This window comes from Stegodyphus dumicola, chromosome 10 (genome assembly GCF_044657685.1).
Source record: "Stegodyphus dumicola isolate Sdum_Otavi_A_Nest chromosome 10, ASM4465768v1".
In the NCBI taxonomy this organism is placed as follows: domain Eukaryota; kingdom Metazoa; phylum Arthropoda; class Arachnida; order Araneae; family Eresidae; genus Stegodyphus; species Stegodyphus dumicola.
Window position 1 is genome coordinate 168,152,437 of NC_140777.1, and position 25,843 is coordinate 168,178,279.

The window sequence follows — 25,843 nt, forward strand, 5'->3', positions numbered from 1 at the left end:
CAAGCTCATCTAGCGACCCTGGAAGAGGACTTGAAGCTGCAACCTGTTTCCCAAGATAGTTCCCAAGGATGCTCTATCGGATTCCGGTCGGGGATTGAGTTGATCATTCCATCCGCTCCATACCGTGACCCTCAAGATATTATTCAGGAACCCAAGCTCGGTGCGGTCGCGCATTGTCGTCCATCAGAAGAAATTCAGTACCAACAGCAATGGCATATGGGCGGACATATTGATCAAGGATCTCGTCTCGCTATCTCACACCGATCAAAGTTCCTCCATGGAACACATGCAGGTCAGTGTGATCACCAAAAGAGATCCCAGCCCAAACCATTATTCCACCACCCCTATAACTGTGTTTTTTCACAATGTGGGATTGGTTGTATCTGGTGCGTTGTTCCCTCCAGATCAGCTGACGGCCTGAAACACTCTCCAATGTGAACTTGGACTCGTCTGTGAAAAGAACAGGCGCCTATTATTGACTGGTCCAGGAAACGTGTTCTCTTGACCAACATAAACGGGTACCTCTGTGTCCTCGGGTCAAGGGGACACAAACAACAAGTTGTCTTACATACAGGCCTGTATTATGTAGGCGTCTGCGCACCGTAGTTGCTGAGATTCTTGTTCGTTTTGCCACTAAATGATCTGCCATGAGCTGACGCATAGACGCACAGTAATGTTACTCCTCCTTCGGGCTGAAAGAGCTAAATAACGGTCTCCCACAAGTGTTGTAACTCTAGGCCTGCGAATATGGCGAATGATAATTCGTCATCACCTGAATTTGGTAACAATAGTTTGGTTTGGTTTATTTGATTATGGCAGAGCACTAGAGAACTATCTGTCTAAAGGAAAGGATACCTCCATGGACGACTTCCTGAGAAAAATTGGTTCTTTCACACGTTACACATGGGCAAAACCACGAAGATGCCCATGTAGCCATCTCGTTTGCCGCGATTCGAGCCCCGGACCTAACTACCAGTGTTCAGCGATTTTACCGCTCAGCCACTGGTAGAGCTTGACAATAATGTCTCCCGCCTTCGCAGTCAAACTTTAAATTGAAAGAATATTACGTATTTTCTCCCTCCTTTCCGCATGCTTCCTGGTGTATTCGAGGCGTGTCCGACTAGCATCGGGAGGTTTGGTGTTCGAATCTCGACCAAGGCATGAGTCATTTTTCAGGGTCAAATAAACCTAACAACTTTACAAAACAGGTACCTAGTAAAACAATTTGGAGTTTGCTCTTCGTGAACCACAAAATATTCACTTTGTTTCTCATATGGAATACTGTACAGTAGACATGTTCAACGCAGAAATAAAAAGAACAATAAACCGCCGCCACATTCTCAATTTTTTTCTGGGTTCTGTAACCACAGAAGTCAGTTTGTAAACTGAATGTCAACTTACCTGTAAAACTAATACGTGTCTATCCATATTGGCCTTCTGAAGAAGTTCAAATTGACTTAATTACACTTTGCCAAATTGATAACACATGGTCTGCAATTATGTAGCTATCCTAGTATTTAGAAAGAGCTCTGAAAGGAGTTGTCGTCTAGGTTTTGTAAAATACTCTTATTATACCTTTCTGTTAATCCATCCACGACATCCCGACGTGTATCTCGTGAATGACTTTGTCCAAGCTTCGTAGGCTTGTGTGTCACTAAATATCTAACCCTCAAATTAGGTATGGGTATTGAATGAACAACATGCAGCCCTTCTAGGATGAATGTATAAGTTCTAGCCGTTCTAAGCCTAAAACCAGCCATTTTATTTTAGCAAGCGTTAGATTTTTGCCTAATTTTAATTATTAAAACATTTTAGTTTGTTTTTAAAAATCGTGATTAAGAATTCATTTCATAAAACAAGGCATTTTTAAATTATTTTGTTTCAATTTAATTAGGTGAAGAGTTCTTTTCTAATTTGATAAATTATTTAAAATATCACAGACGTACAGATGAATTCAAAAAAATGAGAGATACAATAAGGAGAATGAGCTGCATGCTTTGAAATCCTTTTTTTTATATCTTTTTATCTTGAAGATCTTCTTATTTAATGCATGATTTAAGCAAATTTTTATCTTGTTCTTCTTTTTATTATTATTTAATTTTTATTCTTTTAACAGCTTCAAGATGTATTATTCTTTTAAATATGCAATAAAATACTGTCTGTCATAAACGTCGTTGTCACCCTTGCCAGAGCGAAAAAACTCACATTTATCTTTAATTTTATAAAAATTGTTTGCATATGATAGTTTAAATTAATCATCTAAAAAGATATACTCTTAGGCAAAATAAAAACGACTCACCAAGAAGGAGTTATGCGAATGGGACGAAAATCGGTAGAAGTGATGTACATGTGAAAAACAAATGATTACAGTTTGAGAAAAAATGGATGATTTATTGAAGTGATAGAGCTTCACAAAGTGAAAAAGGTCAGTAACGTGTTTGTACACCTCTGGCCCTTATGCAAGCAATTATTCAGCTTGCCATCCATTGATAGAGGTTGCGGATGTCCTCCTGAGGGATATCGTGCCAAATTCTGTCCAACTGGCGCGTTAGATCGTCAAAATCTCGAGCTGGTTGGAGGGCCCTGCCCATAATGCTCCAAACGTGCTCAATAGGAGAGAGATCCGGCGACCTTGCTGGCCAAGGTAATGTTCGGCAAGCACTAAGGCAAGCAGTAGAAACATGTGCAATGTGGAGGCGGGCATTATCTTGCTGAAATGTAAGCCCAGGGTGGCGTGACATAAAGGGCAACACAACGGGCCTTAGAATTTCGTCGACGTACCGCTGTGCTGTAAGATTGCGACGGATGACAACCAAAGGGGTCCTACTATGAAATGAATAGGCACCCCAGACCATCACTCCTGGCTGTCGGCCTGTCTGCCGGAAGACAGTCAGGTTGGTATCGCTATCGCACCGCTGTCCGGGGTGTCTCAAGACTTGCCTTCGTTGGTCATCGGGGATCATTTCAAAGCGGGACTCATCACTGAAGACTATTCTACTCCAGTGCGAATGAGCCCGACACCACTGCAAACGGGCTTGACGTTGTACAGAGGTCAATGGTAGTCGGCGCAAAGGGCGCCGTGGCCTCCTTTCCCTTTTTGTGAGCCGTCTATGAATGGTCCTTGCGGTCACTGAAGCACTAGTTGCACGTACAATCGATGATAATGATGCATCTGGGGCTGTGAGTGCCGTTTTGATGATTGCTCGGCCTTCACGTTCTGTCGTTTCTCTAGGCCTACCGCTTCCTTCTTGACGCTGTGTGCGGTCATGGTTCACCCATTCCTGCAAACATCGTCTAATAGTGGCATCGCTCCTGCTCAAATTTCGAGCTATTCGCCGACTTCTTTGAGGCCGGCTACCAACCGGCTTCTTTGAGGCCAACTACTTTTTTAAGCGCCATCATCATCATTAAAACGCTATCCATGAAGGTCATATTTCAATTTGGAAAATTGTAATAATTTGGAGTAATAATTTTAGTAATAATTTGGAGTTAAATATGGGCTGTGAGGGATATGGTCAAGTTCCTTAAACCCCCACTGCTGTTTCCGAATTGTTGAAAGATGCAGACGTACCCATCTTACAGAGACTTTACTCACGTGAAGATGTTCAATAAAACGGCTTAAAACAGCTATTTTTAGGAGGTCCAATGTTGCTGCTGTCACTCAACTTTTGATCACCTGCCTGATTTTCGCCATGTGTAACGTTATGACGAGGAAGGAATCTTCTTTAGAAGATTCTCCACAAAGTCATTCCTTCCTTTAAGTTGATAAAGCTTATATGCTTTGCCATACCCGAATAAACTTTAAACTTGCTTCACTCAATATTTTCTCCTGAACACAAGCAATAATTTCTTATATCAGTGCCTTCACGAGAATCATCTCCTGCGGATTCTCTGTCCATGTTTATCCATTCTTTCACTATAGAACTGAAGTTAGATTAATCACAACACACATAATCCAAGCATTTTGTTATATGTTTGGGATAAAGACCTTCTGTAGTCAAAAATGTAATCGGAGAGTGAGACTTAAATCTAGCATCCGATTTCTCGACGAAGCATTCAAATTTATTCATCTAGCATTACCGGTACCTGTCTGAAGGAAGAAGTTATTGTCAGCCAAATTTTCATACCTAAGACCAGAAACTTTTCCAGCTACCTATATATTTCATTTTCATTTTACTCAAACTGCCATATACTCTTTCATTACTTAGACATTTTCTTGTTTATACCACTTTATACCAGTAAAAGTAAAAATACCGAAACAAACATTATTAAGTTTTTAAAATTAATATTAACTTTCAGTTGAATTCTAATTTATACTTCTCGTCAAATTCAAAGATAATGACAAAAAAAACTTATCAAAAAATTATTAAAAACAACTTGTACAAAAGCATAATTTACCGTGTCTGCTAGTTGATTAATCACAAAATACTAAATTGAAAGTGAAATTTATGAAACTTTTAAAATGATGGGGAATGATTTCCCCCTGTTTTGCAACAAATCTTCCTTTAATATGATATAAAGTCACCTCTGACAGAAATGCAAATCACACATCTTGATTTTCTAAAATTTATGACACTATTCATGAAATCTTGTTGAAATATTATTCATGAAATAAACTCTTCTGAAACTGCACTTTTTAGATCCTGTAGGGTTCGAGAACACATTTAGTGCCCTGCAGTTTGGCGGCCTAAAGCATCGCAAACATACACAGTTAGGTTCAAGTTTGGTGAGTAACTAGCCAATCTGTACAAGAGATATCTTGTACAGAGATATAGAAATGTCCGATATGGACCGGCAATGTCATCCTTTGACAAAAGCTCTGGCCAACAGTTCCCTTCAAAAAAAGCCTTTGCAGAGGTTTAAGACATCTTCCGCATAGCTATGACCGGTTAAGTGGCCTCATGTAGTTCGATGTCACCTATGTGATCGCATCAAACCAGAAAGCCGCGTCCATGGAAGTGGGATTGACTCCTGGCGATGACATCAACTTAAATGGGCTTCTTTGAAAGATGTGACACAAACCATTGGTTTTTCGCGCATGAAATAAACTTTATTAAGGCCTTAATGAACAGAAGAACGGCTGATTCAAGTTTCTGACGAAATCCTTATGTCTAAATCGGACTCTGTTGTCTCTTCACCGTTACTTTGAGCTAACAGTGACAGAAAACGATTTTCGGATGCAGTTGTTGCTCCTGGCGACCCCTTAACCAGGCAATCTCTACTAACAATTAATTGTTTAAAAAACAGTTCCAAGTTCTTGATACGACACTTCGAGGGATATTCTGATCCTGGACGGCCTCAGTTTGTGTTTGTCCTCCAACGAATCTGTTAATTAATCGTCATTTGTATCCTTCATTTAAATTATGCCATTGAGTGATTAGTAATGAATACTAATCACTCTTGGAAATCAAATTAACTTTAAAACAACATTAAGCATGCAAATTCGAGCATGCGTCCATTCAGCAACAATTTATGAGTCATATAATTTGCATACTGATGCGCTAACATATGCACAGTAGGAAAGATAACATACGCGTATGGTAAGGAAAGTGCCAAGTTTGGTAAAACTCGCACGAGTAGATTTTAAAAAATTAGCTATCAAAATTTTAGCTTCCAAATGCTAACTAAATTGGGTATATATTTATTAATATACTTTTTAATAAACTTACTTGACTTTTTTCACAGTTCGAAATTAAGATGCAATCCAAATAAAATTTACAGATATTTTTTTACCTTTTATTAATCTGTATTTTTTAGTAATTATCATAAATTTTTCGAAACCATTTTCCAATTATAACTTCTAAGCATACCTGCAAAAATTACAGTTTTTTATTAAAAATTTCCAAAGATATGCGTGAATGTATATATTAACACGTTTTGAAATTTGACATATTTCTTATAAACGATAATAAAAGCAAATATGATTTACGCATTTTGTTAAAATTATTTGAAAGAATGATGATTTTTCCTCTCGTCCACAATGAATAAAAGAGCTAGGGTATAAGGAAAAAATCTACCTATGTTAGAATAATGCTATATATAAATCTAATACATATCCTAAGTCACCCTTTCGAGACATGAAAATTGCAAACTAAATTTTGTCAACAGGCCCAGTAGAACGGGAGACACAGAACTGCTCCACTTCATTTGTGCAAAGTGTACATATAGTGTATTGTATATTGCTACCAAAGGTCAGGAGTTCCGTAATCTCATGTTGGAACAACTTGGGGGGAATACGCGAGGAGGCGAAAAATGAGAGTAAATGTGGTATTTTTGTCACCGTTTATTATTGCTTCATATTCTTACCATAAAAGCATACTTTTTGTATGTTTTAATGAGACTTATTTTTATTTATGATTTCAGAATATAATGGCAAGCAGTATATGTTTTTTACGATTGTAAAAATCTCGATCAATAAAGTCGATTTAGTTACATACCATTAGAAAATAATTTTGAAATATATACTTTTAATAAATACAAAAAGAATAGCTATCATTTTGAGAAAATTTCGTTTAACAGTTTCACGAGAAAGAAACTGGCCATATCACTAGAATGAAAAAACATAAAGTCTTAAGTTAATAACTACTTCTCAATTAAGAAATCAGGGAAAGGACCAGCAATTCATCATGAGCGCCCTTTTAAATATCACGCATCAGCACTCCTTAAAAAGATACAATGTTACATAGAAATACCATTTGTAACGTTTCGAAAATAAAATTTCCGTTTTATATTTATTCAAACTTCGTGTAGACTATATATAACAAAGTATGATGTAGGAATTTTTTTTTTTTTTTTCTGCTGCCCAAGCGGGACAGTGGTCGGTGACGCTGACTGCCGTATTGAAGGGCCGGGGTTCGAATCCAGGAGAAGGTATGGATGTTTGTAAATGTATAGTGTCTGTCTGGCATGGAGGCACTCTAAATATGCGACGAGCCGAAAGTCCTCTCGAGAGGTTGTGGTAAGGAAAGACTGCGCTTCCTTGCCATGATGAATTTCTTGAGCTTGTTCTGATGTTACTATCTGATAAGTGAGATAAGTCACAACAACATTGTTTTTTTTAATTTACCACAGATGTATGATGTTCTGTGCGTTAAACATAACTGAGATTAAAATAGTCATCTGATGTATATATATATTTTTTTTAAATAACCTTTTCAGATTAAATAAATTTGTAATCTCTTTTCAACTTCAAATAACAGACAAGCGTTTATTCAGAAAACATGCATGTTTTGTTTTTTTTTTTATTTTTATTTTTATTATTATTATTATTATTCCCTCAAAGATGAAATGTCTTTTTAGAGCAGCGGTTCTCAAACTTGCATACCTGCATACTTGTGTTGTTGAAATAATACCAAGAAAACTGACATTTTGCTTTCTTGTCCACTGTAGTGAATTAATGTTTTAGCCTTATACCTGTGTAAAATTATTGCTAATTAATATTTTTCGAGAAATCATTTTTCTTAGTTTAATATCGTAATTTTATGCAAAAAATTATTTATTCTTTTATAATTCATATACACGAATGTTTTCTTTGTTTTGCTTCTTTGCCAATTAACATTCATTATAAATAAGCAATAAGCTAATATTCTAGAAAAGCGCAGTTTTATTTTTTTTTAATAATTATTATCATTTAATTTAAATAACAACAATTAAAATAATACATAAGGAGCATGCGATAATAGATCGCAAATATTAAATTCGTAGAGTAATTCGTTATTATAAACTATGCATCCGTAGTATGCAAAATCCGATTTTCTCCCTAATTAATTTTCAAATTTTTTTCTTTTATTTAATAATGCTTTAAGTTAAAAATAATGCATTATTTAACAAAAAATTTTAAATGTTAGAAAAATTAGAAACTTTAAATAAATTTTAGTTCATTAGCACTTGATTGGATTTTTAATTAAATACCTCGAAAGCGTTTCATATTTCTTTCTCGAATTCTTTAAAAAAATTGTTTAGTGTCTTATTTCATGAATGAAAACTTTTTAAATGCAAACATGAATTATAACATGGATATTTGAGTTAAATCTTCTATTATTGTACCAGCAATTTCTATTTTTGATAAACAGTTGATCCTTGAACAACGTAAGTTTGAAACGAGGCACGACTTATGCGTAGATTTTCCCGTCCAAAATTAAATACTTTAAAATATTTTCGGAGGTTTCCTTTAGTATGAAAATGTAGACTAAAATTACCACTAAAGAGTAATGAAAAACTAAGTATGCAATATATACGCATAATTTTATATAAATGTCATATTATTTTGTTATTTACTCCTATGGTCTTGAGCATGGGCGGTTTCGTGGTTTTCTCCATGTGTAACGTGTATACGAGCCAGTTTTCCTTATTAAGTCCTCCACGAAGGCATTCCTCCCCTTAAACAGATAGCCCTTGAGGCTTCGCCATAATCACACACACACTCCATGGTCTTGAACAATATAAGTCTGAAACAAGACACCACGTATGCGTAGACGTTCGCGCCCCAAGATAAATATTTTAGAAAATTTTTAGAGCTTTGCTTTAGTATGAAAAGTTGCAGACGAAAGCGTAAATTAGAAATACCACAAAAAAATAATTTAAAAATCTATACATGTCACAGATACATATAATTTATATGAATGCCATATTATTTTATTTACATCCATGAAATATGCATAAATTTATCGCAAAACTATTTTACATATATCTGTCACAAAAGTATTTTTAAATCTATTATTTGTAACGTGTAGCGAAATGGTATTGATTAAATGCAGATAAATATACGTTTCATAATACCTAAACTTAGACGTCGATAAACAGAACGAAAAAGCTTATTTTTTCCTTACAACTTTTTGAAAGTATTTTTTTCTCTAATCAATAAAACATTCAAATTATATGTTAGTATGTTCATACTGTCGGTAAGGCTTTCGATCAATAATAAGCTTAAAGCTACATATTTGGTAGCACGGGGAATCAGCTCTCCTAGCATCCCACGTTGTTTAAGCATCAACTGTGTTTAATTATTGGAACAAAATTGCTGCATTGGTACTTTTCGAGAAATAATGCAATAAAATTATTATTTCCAGTGTAGCAATTTGGACAAAAGTGTGATAAAAAATCGACGTGTAAAATTTTACCTCATTGTCTTCCTTGGGTTATCGATTACATAAACAACAGATCCAGTGAAACTCATCAGTTTTGGCAGGTGGTAGTGAAAAACGAGTACTTTTATCAAAATTAATATTTTCCTGATTATATGCTGTTGCAAGTAAAATATGCAAAAATACAATGTGTTGTTTCAAGAAGTTTCACACTGTAATAGTGATTGATAGGTGTACTTCAGTTTGAGAACCACTGTTTTACAGTTTCGTTCAAGAGTAAGCAGAGTGCAAAGTTATATATGCAATCATGAATACCCTAATGCTAATGACGTTTCTCACCAGGGTTGTTGTCGACGAGAAGAGTAGGTGCCCTCAGTAGTTCGAGGGAGAGACCTATGGGGTAAGTAAGTCAACCCCTTATAATACATCGCACTTAGCTCACTTGTGCATCCCTGCATTGTTCTATGTCTCCCATTTATTCATTACATTCATTTTTCTACCCTCGCTTCAGGCATCAGCTTTGCACTCTTCTTTCTCTCTCCTTCAATCTTTTATTTTTTCTCAAACCTGCTTGTCGCGATGTGTTTACGTGCGCGTGACTTTGCTCAGACAATAACACCAGTGCATTCATATCTATCGCTACACGCTGAAAAGCTCTCAGCACGTACTGTTTGACAGTATTATTAATATATTTCAGTACACAGTGTACTTCCAAAAGATTTTACAATTTAGTATTTCTTGAAGGGATAGTCACAGACCCATAGTGCCAAGAAATGAATCAAATAAGAAGAAGGAATCAAAACTATCACTCTCAGAGCAACGTAGTTTTGAAAACGAGATACCGTTTCGTAAACACACAGGAAACCAATTTATACAGGCTCTTTGCGAAGACAGTTTCAGTAAGTTTTCCTTTATTGCACTGGAGAAATGTTAGGAAATAAACCGCATATGTAACTTCACCTCTGAAAAAAATTTTAATTGTACAACTGAAATCACTTTCCTTCGATACGAAAGTACCTTTCAAGGGTAATATATAGTTTAATATCGTGAAATACATAAATTTCAGCTTTAAAATTCCTTCAAGTTTGAATTTGAAACCTAGGCTTCATTATAAATTTTAATATAATTAAGTATGTTCATTACGATTAAAAATATAACATGAGCAGGCAACGTTAGAAAAATCAGTAGGGAGTTCTCTTGAAAATTAAGTAGAGATATTCAGAAAATTTTAATCAAAAGATTTCTTATTTTGACTATTTTAAACCCCCCCCCCAAAAAAAAATTTTTTTTTCGCTTTAAAACTCATATAAAAATATACGTTTCCTTATTCTTACTAAAAAGGTTTACATAATCAAACTCTCTTTAACCTAAAAGTCCACCTTCTTTGATTCAGTTCTTAAACCGGAGCAATGGGTCTATGACAAAACTTTCAAGAGGTATTTAGTCGAGCATTTATTTTTAAAACTTTGTATTCTGGAACATTGAAAGATTTTATGTTTCATTGTTTTCAAATTACGATTAAAAAACTCTAACTACGTCATTTTTTTTTTGTAAATATAGGCAGCCGTCAGTCATTAATCTTTACAGAGAATGTTCGAGTATTGAATTCATATATATATATATATAATAAATGTATACAAATGCATGAAAATTCTATTATCATAATGTTCCCATATAATTACGTATAAAAAGTTTACTATTTAGTATTACATTCGTTTTTACTCATTAAAGGCATGGAAACTAGTCTTTAAATTAAAATATAATGACTATCTTTCTCGCAATGTAAAGCTGGGAAAGTAATAATTTTTTATGGTCATGTGTGCATGAAATGTCTCGTATTTTGTATTTTGGAATTTATTAATTAAGTACCTTAAGAGTGCGAGTTTCCTCAAGTATCTAATAAATTAATCCTTCACAAAAATAACATTTCCTTCCAAATTTCAAACAGCAAACTTCAAATATAAAAAGTTTCACTCTCATGCTCCCTTGTTGATTTGATTTTGATGCAAAAGGAATCGATGTATAAATGATTAAAAATCCTTTACATGAAACTAAAAAAAAACGCTAATACATTATTAAAAAAGTGATGGGGAAGGAAGAAACTAAATAAAAATATGGAAAAGAACTTCGTTTGGATACTATTGTTCTAAATTTGGGCTAGAAACATGAAACTTTTCATATGAGAAAATTTTACTAGGCATACTTTTACGTTAACTGCGTACAAATTGACAAAATGATTCAGAATCAGTAGATTTCATGTATCTGAATGCTATATGCATCATTTGAATTGCTGATCACACGAATTACCAAACATAAGCATTTCTTATTTATTAAGAAAAGTCCATGATCAAGCTAGAGCAATTTCTCACCCATATCAGTACGAAATAGTAACACACATCACATTTCATTCCCAGGTATCCTTAGATCCTATAAATGTATTCGCATTTTTGCTGAGTTTTATTCGCATTTGACCTGCTTCTGCGTCTGTCAAATTTGAAAGGCCTTAAAATTATTGGATAGATAATACTTTAACCATGTGGTCTCAAAATTTGAGGACCGCTTGCAGCCGCCGAAGCGATTTTGCGCAACCCACAAATGTATTTCCCGTAAATTAATTAGCGATATTATGACAAGAATTTGAAAAAAAAAATTAATTATTGATGAAATGTTGAGATTTTAACGCTAATGAATGATAAAGAAAAAATTATAATTTAGAGTATAACTTTACATATACTTTCATTAACACAAATTAATAGAAGTAACTTCCCAGAAAATATATAAATGGCGATAATCAATTTACACTGTGACATAAAGCTTACTGATATAAATCTTAAGATTTAAAAATATAGATTTGATTAACTTTTATTCATCCTTGTCAGAAAGCTATATTCTCAATTATGAATTTATACATTAAGAATAATTGCTTTGTTCGGAGTACATTTGTATGCAAACAATTTTTCCTCGCAATTGAAAATTAATAAGGTCAAAGAAAAGAATAAGATTGGCCAATAAGCATCTACAATTCGTGATCTAGATGGTTTGTAGTAATATTTCTTCAAGGTTACAAACTTTTTCAAAATTGAAATGTCGTGAGGTGTTATGGTCGAAACTTGTAGTAAGAAATAGAGAAGTTTATAAATATTTACATATAAATATATGTATCTTTTCAGTACATAGAAGAACATTTGATAAATAAAAGAAGGAAAACGGGTTATCCTTATTTATTCTCAAGCTTTTTCCAATTGAAACTTTTTCACGATCTGTTTATTTTTAGTTAAGTAAATTAATTAGGAGTTAGTTAAAAAATATCAGTATGAAAAATTTAATTTAACCGTCAATACGTTTGAATTGCAAAGCATAATCAAGGGAAATTTCTTTCAGACACGAACCTTCATATTTCAAACAAGAAATAAGTATACATTTGAATTTCTTCTTTGCGTCTAAAACTTTTATTTTTTTTAAACAATTCCAGCCCTTCAGCTGCTTTCATATCGCTCATTCGGCCCACATGCAATTTTGGTTTTGAGACCAATATTCTAATCTCCCTTTTGATAAGCTACGCATGTATTTTTTATTATTTACTATTAACTAGCGTTGTTAAAAGACAGTGTTTTAAAGGTCAACCAGAAAATCATTTCAACTTGCATTTCTCACTGTAATTAATCACTGTGTTTAAAATACAGCCGAAAAGTGACAAATAAACCCAAAATTGCGTGGCATATCTCAGGTAACTCCATTCGAATTTATTAATCTCTTGGAAAGTGATTAATTTCAGTTTTCATCAAAAGCAATTTAATATTCTGATTTTAAGTTAAATTTCATCCGGATACTTAGCTTTGAAGGTTAATATGAAATGCTAGTGAGATACGTTAAATTGTTATTAAAATTCAAAATAGTCAATTTAAATTGAGAATAAAGAATCGATGTGATTTTCGCACCAGGTAAAGTACTTCGAAATGAACGGCCGCAATATTTTATTAAAACACGCGGCAAACTTTAAAACGTTTCCACCAAAACAGAAGATATACTTTCTGTAGTTCAAAATTTAATTTGATCCCTTAATCAACTGATATATGCAACGTCTTACTTCCCAGATAATCAGCAGCACAAATAAACATGGCATTCTCCTAACTTAATGCTTTATGGTCAGAAAAATTTTGAAAGAAGGGAAAAAGCCAAAGGCAATTAAAAATTTAAAACTGTTGTCTGAAAATTGCCAAGAAGTATTTGAGTGTCACAGCCAGTTACATAGACTCATTTCTTTAGGCAGTACATATACATATACGATCGTATATGTTCTCAATAACTTAAGCATAAATGTTAAGACCATAGATTAAGTAACTGCAAAATTTTCACGTCCGGGACCTGTGAGAGTTATTTGTATTCGTCAACTGATTTCAGAGTTACTGAGAGTATAACGAAACATTTTCAAATTTCAGATATTGGATATTTTTAGATCCACTAATTCCCAATTAAACTTTAGTGAATATGAGACGACATAAATATATTCATTGTAAAAATAAATAAAAATATCTGATAACTATTTCCTTAGTTATATTTTGTCTTTTAAGGTTTAGCCAAAAATGTATTATAATCCTTAATAAATTGTATTCTAGATGTTTTCCCTTAGAAAATATGCTTTCTTTTTGTCATGTCTGTGTTTGCATGATCATTCTATGCATTTGATTCTATTTATATTCTCTCAGTTCGATAAAATGTGCAAATATGTTGACAAATTAATATCAGTTCAACCTATGAGGATAGTAAATTTGTAGACGAGTAGTTACGGTTCTTAATCAAAAGCTCAAAAAAAAAATAATAATAATAATAATAACAATGCGTAATATTAAGTCATTAAAAAGAATTTATAAAATATTTCAACCTATTTCATGTCTAATATTAGCAGATGCTTTAAGGCATGGGTGTCTAAACTATCACCGTTTGAGGGCTGCATTGCAAAGAAAAAAGATCTGATGTGTACACCACATGACTTCCTTGCACGAAATATTAAATTATACGCATTTTTTCTTGCATTTTATTTAAACTTATTGAATTAAACCTACTTCGCCGACAGCGCATAAACCACAATAGAATAAATGCATTGTTTAAAATTCACTTTGTTTACCATAGCGACACTCTGGCGCTAGGTTTACTTAACAGTATTATATTTCGTTCATATTATAACTTAGAATGTACAAAATTTATATCATTTAAAGAATTATCTAATCGTTGCCACATGTTCTATTCAAATACTATAATAAAGCGAGAACTATGTATAAAAGACATTAAGCAAACAAAACAAAAAAGATACAGATTTTCACAGACGATTGAGTATTTCTCATTCAATTAATTCAGTTTTCACTTCGCGACAAGGCAAAAATACATAAAAATTCAAAATATCTGTATTAAAAATTACGAAGTAAATCTTAAACGCTTATTTCCTCAAAAAAATTCCAGAAAGGATTAAGCATGATTTAAATAATAAATGAAGGCTTTATCTTTGTTGTTGCGAAGCTAAGTTTCTCTAGATTGGCAACAAATCCGCTACTCAGCTGTTTCAAATGTAAACAAGAGCAATGGCCGCCATCAAATTAGGCTTAGAGGCACTTAAACAATTTTAAAATTGTTGATAATTCTAAAAATATTGCATACAGATTTACTAAAGGCATAAAAACCTTAACCGGAAGACAAGAACAACATAGTTCAATCATTTTTAAAGCAAAAAATGTACAATTTACAAACATATAAGAGTAAAGAAACTGAGATCACCGAGCCGGGTAACAGAGTGGATATATTTATAAATATATTTATATACGTTTGGCACGGCCGATTAAAACCAAAATACGAGGTGCACATCTACATGTTATAGTAGTCGTATATACAAAATTTCAACGTTCTGAGGCTACTCGTTTTTGATTTATGCGAGATACGTACGTACGCACGTACGTACGTACCTTCGTACAGACGCCACGAAAAATTCTCTTCAGAATTCATTTTAAAGCAGTTTTTTAGTTTTTTTTAGAGGAAAAGAGTCTTTTATTCTGTCCTTACGTACAGATATCATGCAAAACCATCGTTAAATTGCATTCGAAAGAGGTCAAAGTGGATATTTTCGTTGAAATATGCTACCTGAAGCTTTTCGCGATTACAATACTTCCTTTTTACTTCGTACAAGGAAGTAAAAATTTGCGGAGCAGCATTGCAAAGAAAAATACATTTGTGGGGCCGCATTCCAAAGAAAAAAAATTTGTGGGGCCACACATATAATATTTTTTAACAAATTGAAATAAAAATTAGCTCTATGTTGTTTTATTAAAATAAATTAACTTCTTTTATTATTAAATTTTTAATTTGAATTAGATATGTATAGGTACGTATATGTATTATTAATTTGTAAATGTTTCGTTTCATTTAGTTTGAATTTCGTAAAGATGGAAAAATTCAAATTAATGAGATGGATGAATTTGCTTTTGTTGAACAAGCAAATCGATATCGGGTTCAATAGACGAGGTTGCAATTCGTAATGCATTTTCAAAATGCTTGTCAGTGTTCTTTTTTATATGCTTCATTCTTGAAAACAATCGTTCACAAATATAGGTGCTACCAAAAGTTGAAGACATTAATAAAGCATGATTGTGAAAATTAGGATATTTATCGTGGGGTAGGTAATCTTTATAAAACTCCAGTAAAGAAACATTTTCAATTTTTTCTTTCAGTTGAGTGTCACGACTTTTGGGCCGTACTTTAGACACCCATGCTTTAAAGTAAATAATATAAGAAGATCTTACGTAATGAAACTCCGTTAGTTTGGTTCATTATCTCATCAGTGCAGGTTAAAAATGTAACTGAATATATATATATATAGTATATTGAAAGTAGAAGTAATTTGAAACAATAATAGGTATTTATGATGTAAATTATTGTTATGATTATTAAATGCGTATAGTTAATTTATTAATGCGTATAGAAACGAAAATGTCAGAGACAGTTTACTGGCATATTATAAATCTTAATTTTCTTAAAAGTTATCTTACTTAAGTAATAAAAACTTTCATTTAAAGAAACTTCTTTAAAAGTAGGTTATTTTAAATTATATACTCTAGAAGCATTAATAATTTTAAAACTTAACTGTTAATATTTTTTTTTAAAAATGAATGTAGTCATCTAAAAAAAGTGCATTAAGTGGGTTATAACGTGAACAAAATCAAAAAAATATTATATTTTCGATTTAACTCTGCAGTTCTTTTGCTAAAGCAACAGAATTACTAACTCAAAGTTGTTAAATGCAGAATAGTTTTTTTTTTCACTTTAAGCTTTAAGAAAGCATTCGCAGGTGACTAAAATTATGTAAAATAACAGGTGACCTTTTTAAGAAAGTTTTAATGCAGTTAGTTATAAGTTGATGCATCAATTTATAACTGCTGGGAATAAAATGCTATGCATCAATTATGTACACTTCCCATTAAATAGCAAACACGCAGTTCTTTATAACGGCCAAACCAATATACTAAACATCGTTGTTATCATACGAATAAATTTACAACAATAATATTCGATTAATATCTTTCAATCTAGAATCCTGTTTTTATGACAATAACAGTAACTAAGTTAAATGATAACTTCCTATAAATTGCATCTTTAGAAGATTAAGCATAAGAGATTATATAAATAAAGAAACTGCAACTTAAATCTTTCTTCATTTTTATATATTAAATGTTATAAACCAGTAATTTCTAAAATAGGAAACCGTTAAGGACAGAAATTTTGGAGTAAAAGAAAGGGTTGGCTTTTAAGGATCATAAGTTTAAGATATACAAAAATTCCATTATTAAATATTTTGATTTTTAATACAGAATAGCCTTTAATATTATGTCTGCCTATTAGATAAGCATATCTAATGGTAAAATAAAATTCTGCAAAGAGATTAACGTCTGTTTAATAAAAATTGTTATGTAATAGTCTCAGTGGAATAAATAAGTCTACTGAGAGATTAGGGCAGAATTTTAAACAGATAATCAATATCCAGCACATCATCTTACGTTATGCATCACACAATCTTAACGCAAAAAAGTATATACAATGGAAAAATTTTTTCTATTCCTCCTCTCTGAATTTTTCAATGTTTAAGTTAATTTACTTATGCATAAAAGAACAAAGATTCTCATTCGAATACTTTTTACTGTTCTATTAGTTTTACGCTGAAAGTTAATTAAATATAAAGGAAGCATAAGAGATGAATTATCTACTCTTACTTTAAATTAAATAAACCAACAAAGCATATCAAATAAATTAATTACGTTGCTATGTTTAGATAAATTTTATAAAAGGAATTTATTATTAGTCTCGTTCATTGGTTTAAAGGAGAGGCTAATAAAACCTTAAAGTGATCTTCCACACCAATTCGAAATTCAATTAAGCTATGGAGAGTATGACTAACAAAAACAATTCTATTACTGCTAAATTCTGTTCCAGAAATTAAGCTATGTAAACTTTTCTAGAAAAATTTTATTTTTGGAATTCATTTCACTTCGACAATCAACATCGAGCTAAATATGATTTTTATCATACAATAAAATTTACAACATAAAATGTTCGACTAGAAGCCTTCAATAAGAAAAACATCCTGTTTTTTATAATAATAACAATGATAAGATAAATAATAACTTCCTATATATTATTGTTACTACTAACCAATATTATAATAAAAAAGTAATTCTATGCAAAAAAGTTTAAAAAATTATAAAATACACAACATGCATAAAATTCGTTACAAAGCTAAAACGTACGTAGGCTCCTGTTCTTGAAAGGAAAGAAAGCGCATACTTTTAAAAGCAAAGAAAAACTTTTGTTTATTAAAAGTAGAATTTACAAATCAATTTCCGAGGAATTTCTTGATACCAGGAATCAGTATGAAAACCTTGCAAAGCTTGCAGAAATAAAACCACGATTAAATACTTTTACTAAACGTACTGGAACTCATTTCTTTCAACTATTGCAGCTTTCAAAACCTTTCAAAACTTTCAAAAATTAAAAAAAGTAAACTTCTGTTTTATCTAGTATGCACCATGACTCAAAGCAGTAACAGTATTAGTAACTGTCCCTACTTATATCGTTTTGTACAGCTTCAGAGCCCCTTCTCCGTTTAGGTACACTGGGAAATTAAATATTCATTTACTGATTGTTTTTGTTCCATAGGTGTTTAAACTCTTTTCATCTTTATCACTTAACGTATTTACTCTCGATAGCTGAGTTATGTATATTGGTTTATTTGGTAAAAATAATAGTGGCATTCAAGAGGTTATAAAGAAAAGAAAACCAAATATGCGCCAGTACCAACTTCAGAATATTTTAATAAGAATCCTTTATTATCATCAAACAGATAAAATTCGAATTCTCTCATAAAAATAATATCAAAGAATTTAAAATCCATATCGTATTGCTCGCATAGGAGAAATTACTCGAAAGAGATTGCAGAATTCATTTCTTCTCATACCGCTTAGGACTACAAGACCCAAGCGCAGATCCCAAGAATCATTCATAATTGTGAGATAGTTTTATTTTTCGCTTGGAAAAACAGGAGCATGCGCACTGGAAGTTTCAGAGAATATTGTGGCTACCTTTTAATATCGGCGGTAGCCTTTCCCTTTATAGCAACTCCTAAAACTAGTTATAGAAAAGATAGAGCCGATTGTAGAAACTGTATCTGGTAATAGATAAATTTGGTTATAAATAAATGGTTATGGTTTTAAATAAATCTGGTTATAGATAAAGATGCAGATAAGATACGAGATCCCAACTAGCACTGAAATATTCCATTAAATAGTTGATGAAGTCTCTTTAATGGGAAATAACTTCTTTTCTTGAGGGTTTGATTTTTGAACGATAAAAATCTTTCTGAAAATGCTCTTTTCTCTCAAGTTCAAAACAAAAGAAATCACGTTGAATATGCAGATTTAGTGTATTATTTCTTATAAATTTAGGGTACAAAAACAAAAACCAAAGGCAAATTCCTACAAAGAGGTTTTAAATTTTCTAAACAAAGGCATCACCAAAAATCAACAAATATATACTATTAAATTTCCCGATAAACTTGTACGCAGATTACCCAGAGTTATTTTTAAGCAACGATACAGGTTTGAACAATCAACACTTTCGCGCCACTTTTCATTTTTGTCACAGGATGCTGAATATCAAAAATGCGAATCTTTAAATTTTTATTATTTAAGAAAAAGTAATTTTAGCATTGGTTTTTTAAGTTTCTTGGTTGATGATAACGACAAAAATCTCGGTACTGGTGACTGATTGGTTAAAAAATATGTAATTTGCAGTTTTTCCTTAAATAGTCCTAAAAAAACTGCTTATTTAAATGTTAAGTATGGCAGGAAAATTATTGTTAATGCTTGGCTGTCTCAAACAGTTGCATACATAATAAGCCATTAAGGAAAGCAAAAATACTGGGTTGTCTTACCGTAAAAATGCTGTTGCTACTTAATATAATGTCTTAATTACTCATGAGCATTCGTGTACACATTCGTGTAGTATAACATAAGAAGGAATTTAAAACAATTTTCTAAAAATATGCAGTTTCTGCAGATCATTGTTGTTTTGATACTCTCACAACTGTTCACCTCTTCCTCAGACAATTGTATTATTTTCTAAAACGAAGTTTCAAAATGTCTACATTATTCTACATGATTTTTATCGTTAATCTTGCTATGAATACCCACATGTACTTGTAAACAAAATCTGCACGTTTTACTGGAATAGCGACCAGCAAAAATAGATCAATTTTTCATTAAATAACATTATATAATTTAAGCATATGGATGTACATTAGAATATGCTACTATTTAATATATGATGCGTTAAAATTCCTTGTGCGCCATCATGATACCAGAAATTTGCATCATTAGGAAACAAAAAACAGATTACCAGTTAATTCCTTATGGGCCATCATGATACAAGAAATTTGCATCATTAGGAAACAAAAAACAGACTACCAGTTAATTCTTTATGCGCCATCATGATACAAGAAATTTGCATCATTAGGAAACAAAAAACAGACTACCAGTTAATTCTTTATGCGCTATCCTGATACAAGAAATTTGCATAATTAGGAAACAAAAAACAGACTACCAGTTAATTCTTTATGCGCTATCATGAAACAAGAAATTTGCATCATTAGGAAACAAAAAACAGACTACCACTTAATTCTTTATGCGCTATCCTGATACAAGAAATTTGCATCATTAGGAAACAAAAAACAGACTACCAGTTAATTCTTTATGCGCTATCCTGATACAAGAAATTTGCATAATTAGGAAACAAAAAACAGACTACCAGTTAATTCTTTATGCGCTATCATGAAACAAGAAATTTGCATCATTAGGAAACAAAAAACAGGCTATCAGTTAAAAGGAATATATTAGATTATTTATTCCTCTTAATGATAGGAATAAAGCTACCAAAAAAATTAAATATTGAATTGTTAATCAAGGATGAAGGAAATAAGCGATGCTTTAGGAAAATATATCGTCACGCAATTATTTTATTTTTCCTTTAATACTCATATATTCCCTTTAAAAAATTACAAATATATTAATTTTGATTTTTCTACTAGTTAAGGTCAAACAATAATGTTTTTGCCAATGCTGCCAATGTTTGCAAACAATAATGCCAACTTTTTTTTTTTTTTTTTTTTTTTTTTTTTTTTTTTTTTTTGTTACAGTGCTTTTTTAATCATTTGGCGGGTGAGAGATCATATCCTTAAAATTTTAGAGCTGAAATATTTTGAAAATTAGTTAAAGTACATAATTCAACAAAACGAATTCACATGTTTCATCTTAATTGATAATCGAAGTCGATGGTAAAATACATTAAATATGGTAAATACATTAAATTTTATATTTAATATTTAGTTGGTAAAATACATTAAATATGTCATTTTATTACATGTTTGCATGAAAAATTCATTTTGTCAATACTTCTTTCGCGTGTGTGCATTTAATATGTACAGTAAATTCCTTGCTTTATTTCAAATTATCTGCACTTAATTTAGCATCACAGGAGTGCGGCAGTGTCGGATCCTGAAGAAGAGCTCAACGACGTCCAGGTGCGGCTGCAGAACCGAACCTCACCAGACGGCGGACACTTCCACCGGCCCAGTCTCGGCAATGCCACAGTAGCCACTACCGTCTCCAGTTCCGGCACAGCTACTGTAGTCACCCTACCCCACCCGGACTCTGACAGGAACCCATCCAACGTCAACCCGCCAGGTACGGCTAACACCGGAAGTGGCGGGGGAGGTGGAGGGATTAGCAGCGGCACAGTCAGAATTAGCACCTTGTAAATGAAGGAAACAGAAAAAAACCTTTCTAGATAGAGAAAAAATGATTCTCTTCTTCCTCCACGTGGCCTTCCGTGGTGAACCGGCTCCACAGACCGGTTCTGGTTCCAGTTCGCACCAGAACGAGTTATTGAAAATAATCCCTTTGGCCTTATAACCATTTTCCAGCATCAAAATAAACCTGGTTGGTTTCTTTTGTGCATGCAGAACAAAACAGCAATGCCTCAAACTAAACGTTGTACTTGTTTGCGTACTGCGTTTGCGTGCTGTCTCGGAAGTTGAGATCTCTCCGACAAAATAGAAGTTATGGAGTTAAATGATATTTAGTTGCTACCTTGATCTTGTAGCTATAGCCATGGCCATTGTTCGAATAAATGATAGTTCCGAATGCTGAAATTTACTGATCGAGAATTCCGATGATATATCTTCACAGATCCTATTCAATAGATTATTGCTCATTAAAAAAATAACTGTTTGTAAAATTTACTTATATTTAAAGACAAATCTTATCTAATCGTTTAAGATAATTACTAAAATATATATATATAATTTTAATGCTGCGTATTGAGCCTGTGTACCCTTTTCATTAAAAACAATCTTTACTATAGCATTCATAAGCAAATTAAAAATATTCTGTTACTGTTCTGAAAACTCTACTTTGCACGCCTATTAAAATATTATTACAATAATAATCCAATGTTCTTATTGTAATTTTTAATGCTATAGAATAGTACCGTGTCAAAATGTTTCAGAGCGATAGTTGGCTACAGATATCCTATTGGAAGAAAAACATGCATCTGTAATATTTATTACAGATTAACGCTATTCCAGTGTTAATCTGTAATAATTATTATTACAGATTAATAATAGTCCAGTAAATTAAATATAAAAATAATCGAAATAAAATTTTTGCTTGTTAGATCAGGAAAAAGACGTATCGAAACTGTCTTGCGCCTTTATAGGGGGCCTTAGCGAATGCACACCACAATGGCAACATTTCAGATACTTCTTCCGAGGCAGCTTAGTCCCTATGCAAAAATTTAAACACACACAAAGAGAAATATCGAGTGATATTTATTTCTGCGTTTAAGTGTTTTCTGTCTTCTGATGTTGTTGTTTGTGAAAGACTTGCCCATGTATAGACGGGACTGACTTCTGATATGTGGAACAAATGAGTCCAAGAAACCTGACTACCGGCAGCCACAAGCTCAAAGGACTGTGTTCCACGAGTCCAAAATGCACATGGTACTTTACCTACTAGCAGCTGCATACATGGCAAAGTACCTTTCCCACCTTGTGACGTCATATTCTCTTTGTACCTGTTGTCAAAGGTATTCTTTGTTTAAGAACTAGAGAAATATTTAGTTATATTTTGATGTGTTTGAATATTAAAATGAATTTCAGTAGTTGTTATCAACCATTCATGGATGATCCTCTATTTCCTGATATTCCCATTTAATGACAGATTCCTGAAGTGCCATAACTATAACTGCAATTAAAATTATTTCAATACGTAATAGACGAAATTTGCATTATGAGCTTTCATAATGGTCCCATATTATAAATTTAATCATCCTTTTAGCAGCTTGCTGTTAAGGAAATATCACACCTGGTTTAGGTAGGACTGCACATAAAGTTAGTAACCAAATATACATGATACGCAGCAGTTTAATTCTAAAGCCACTTGAATCTGTAAATAATTCAGAAATTTATCAGAAACTTAGCTTATTCTTATAGAATTTTGAAAATTGCTCAAAAATTACGAAAAATAAGTATTTTTGTTTATTTTACCAAAGAACTTTAATTTAAATTTTACTTCATTATAAATTATAAAAACTAAATCTGTTTTAATATAATTAAAAGTTTTAAAAAGAGAGTTTTTAGAAAAAAAGCTATAAACTAATTGAAAACAGAAGCAAAAATTTAAAATATGGCGGAAATTTATTAAATTATTCTAAAATAGCAATTATTTTATTTTTGTACATATTCTACTGAAAAATACACAAAGTTCTGAATAAGGTCTGATTTGAAAAGAGCTAATCTCTAAAGTTTTTAATATCACTGTATCTGACTAGCTAAAAAACGCGGTATGTTTTCAGCCATCTATCGGTAAATTAAAGAATTACTAAAGAAATCATTTTACAGTGCAGCTCTCTTCATTGCTCTTTCAAAGCGAAAATGTGGAAACTAAAGTCTCACAGAACAGCTAATCGTCAAGATGGAAAGTGCTTTTATATTGTGTGGTAGAAGTAAACGCAGGGAACAAAATAAAGCATAACCAAACGTTGAGTATTTGGTAATCATTTCGTGTTAAATTGATATTTTTATGAATATATTTTGGGTGAAAATATTTATAAAGGAAAAATATTTTAGAAAGACATTAATTTTTTAAATATCTTAAATTTAAAAATTCATAGAAATGCAATCATGATTTAAAATCAGAAAAGTTCTTACAATACAGTAAAATAAGTTAGTAGTAACACAAACTATATTTCACATTATACTATTATCATTTTAAAACATTTGGTTAAATTATCTTTACAGTTGAATTAGGGCTTATATGTTTAAAATGATTTCAGACATATAAATCTGGATTTTCAAAACATTTTTAACGATGAAAGATAAAATCTATTTAATATAACAAATTTTTTCAAATTTTTCTACAAGTACTTTCTTGTACTCATGTCTTTTTAAATAGCAAAACTGTTTTCAAATTTTAAAAAATGCTAATATTTTAAATACAAATATCAATAATTTTTTTATTTCAAATGCGCGATAATTTTGAAACTATGATATTTTATACTGAAATAAAACCTGAATGCTAAAATTGAAATATTACAATAATATCACTAATCTGAAAATTTTAAATGTATTTTTATAAATTAAATGAATATTCAAATATTATGTAGCTGACTGAAGCCTTATTGCTACGAAATTTGTAATTCTCGGAATATTAATTCCGAAATTTAGTTTCGTTCGGTGTAATAAAATTAACATTTCGAATGAAGAAAATTTTTAGGCTGCTAAGAATCCATGAAAGCATCATAAAAATATGACAGTTTTGGGACAAAAAGTAAGTTTATATATTATAACCGTTGCTTAATTAAGTTGAAATTAAGTTAAGAAATAATTCTAACAATATAAAAAAATGAAAGTAGGTCTAATTTATGCTAAATATCATAAATTCTTTTTAAAGAGGCTTAGGTAGGTTAGGAAGGTTTAATTTTACAAAAACAAAACGCTTGAGTTGCAATAATAATAATTAAGCAAACGAGTGACTACCTAGCTAGCTTATTATAAAAACAATTAATGAAGCGCCGAAAAATTCACTTCTTAGAAAAATCACGTTCCAAACTTTACGCTTCTTTGCACTTAAGTAGGTAGTCATATATCAAAAGGCACAAAGCACTACACACTTCTCATCAAAATTCCACTCTCAGCTTTCGTTGAGGAGTTACTTTGTAACTTTGGATCATTCTGAAGCTCGGAACACGCATTTTCAATCAAGAAAAATCTTCACAGCTCTTTTCAAGCCTCTTCGGCACAGTAACCATATCCACTGTAAATCTGAGAATCTTCTTACCAAATTGGTAAAGACATCATACTTTCCAGAAATCTTCTCGAACTCTTAGAGCATGTGTGCATTTGTATGCAACTTGGGGTGATTTATTTATAAGAAGCATTTAATCTATTTACGAGAACGTAATTTTCATGACCAAATATATATATTTGAATGTTTCATAGCGGTTACTGAATGCATGCCATTAAGAAACATTCAAGCAATGATTTCATGAATGGTACATATATATTATGTTTTCCCTTGCAGATTTATTTTCTGTATGTTTGTGCCCATTTGATATTTGCTGTGGATAATTTGTTTTTACGTTTGAAAATTTTACATTCTATCGGTACTGCAATGTCTTTCATTGTATAAATACTTTTACAAAATTTAGACCTTTATATATATATATATATATATCATAAAATACCCTACACTTACTAAATCATATTTATTTAACAAAATAAAGATATTAACTTTATAACTTCATCGCAGATTGCTTTCATTTTTGCATATGTTTAGTATATGTTTAATCAGTTAATCTTTCTTCGGATTTGCCTCTCGAAATCTCTAAACTTTTTTTATCAATTAATTCATTTATCTTTTTGATAAGTGTTCTAATATTATATTCATGTTTCTAAATAACTTTTGTTACAGAAATTTCCCAAAGAGCACCTGAAAATAAATAATCAATTTGTATATTTGATAAAATATAAATATTTTTACTTTTTCTGAAATTTTAATTGTTTTTTAAAAGAGGAGAAAATTATTTTGAAATCTTTTCTCGTTTCATATTATTTGCCACATTAGAGTTAATTCATTTACATATTTATCACCAATATTTCTCGGTAAAAC

The 25,843-nt window shown here is 31.7% G+C and overlaps 1 protein-coding gene across 1 annotated transcript in view; it reads left to right on the top strand.

Moving 5' to 3' along the window:
- The window catches only part of LOC118197601 (potassium voltage-gated channel protein Shal-like), a 400,950-nt gene extending 375,457 nt beyond the window's left edge, over window positions 1–25,493 (top strand). Inside the window, exon 5 of the mRNA XM_085825838.1 lies at window positions 21,142–25,493. Coding sequence (XP_085681964.1) covers window positions 21,142–21,432 — 291 coding nt within the window. The 3' untranslated portion in view covers window positions 21,433–25,493. The remainder of the gene's footprint in view (window positions 1–21,141) is intronic.
- The last annotated feature ends 350 nt before the right edge of the window (window positions 25,494–25,843 follow it).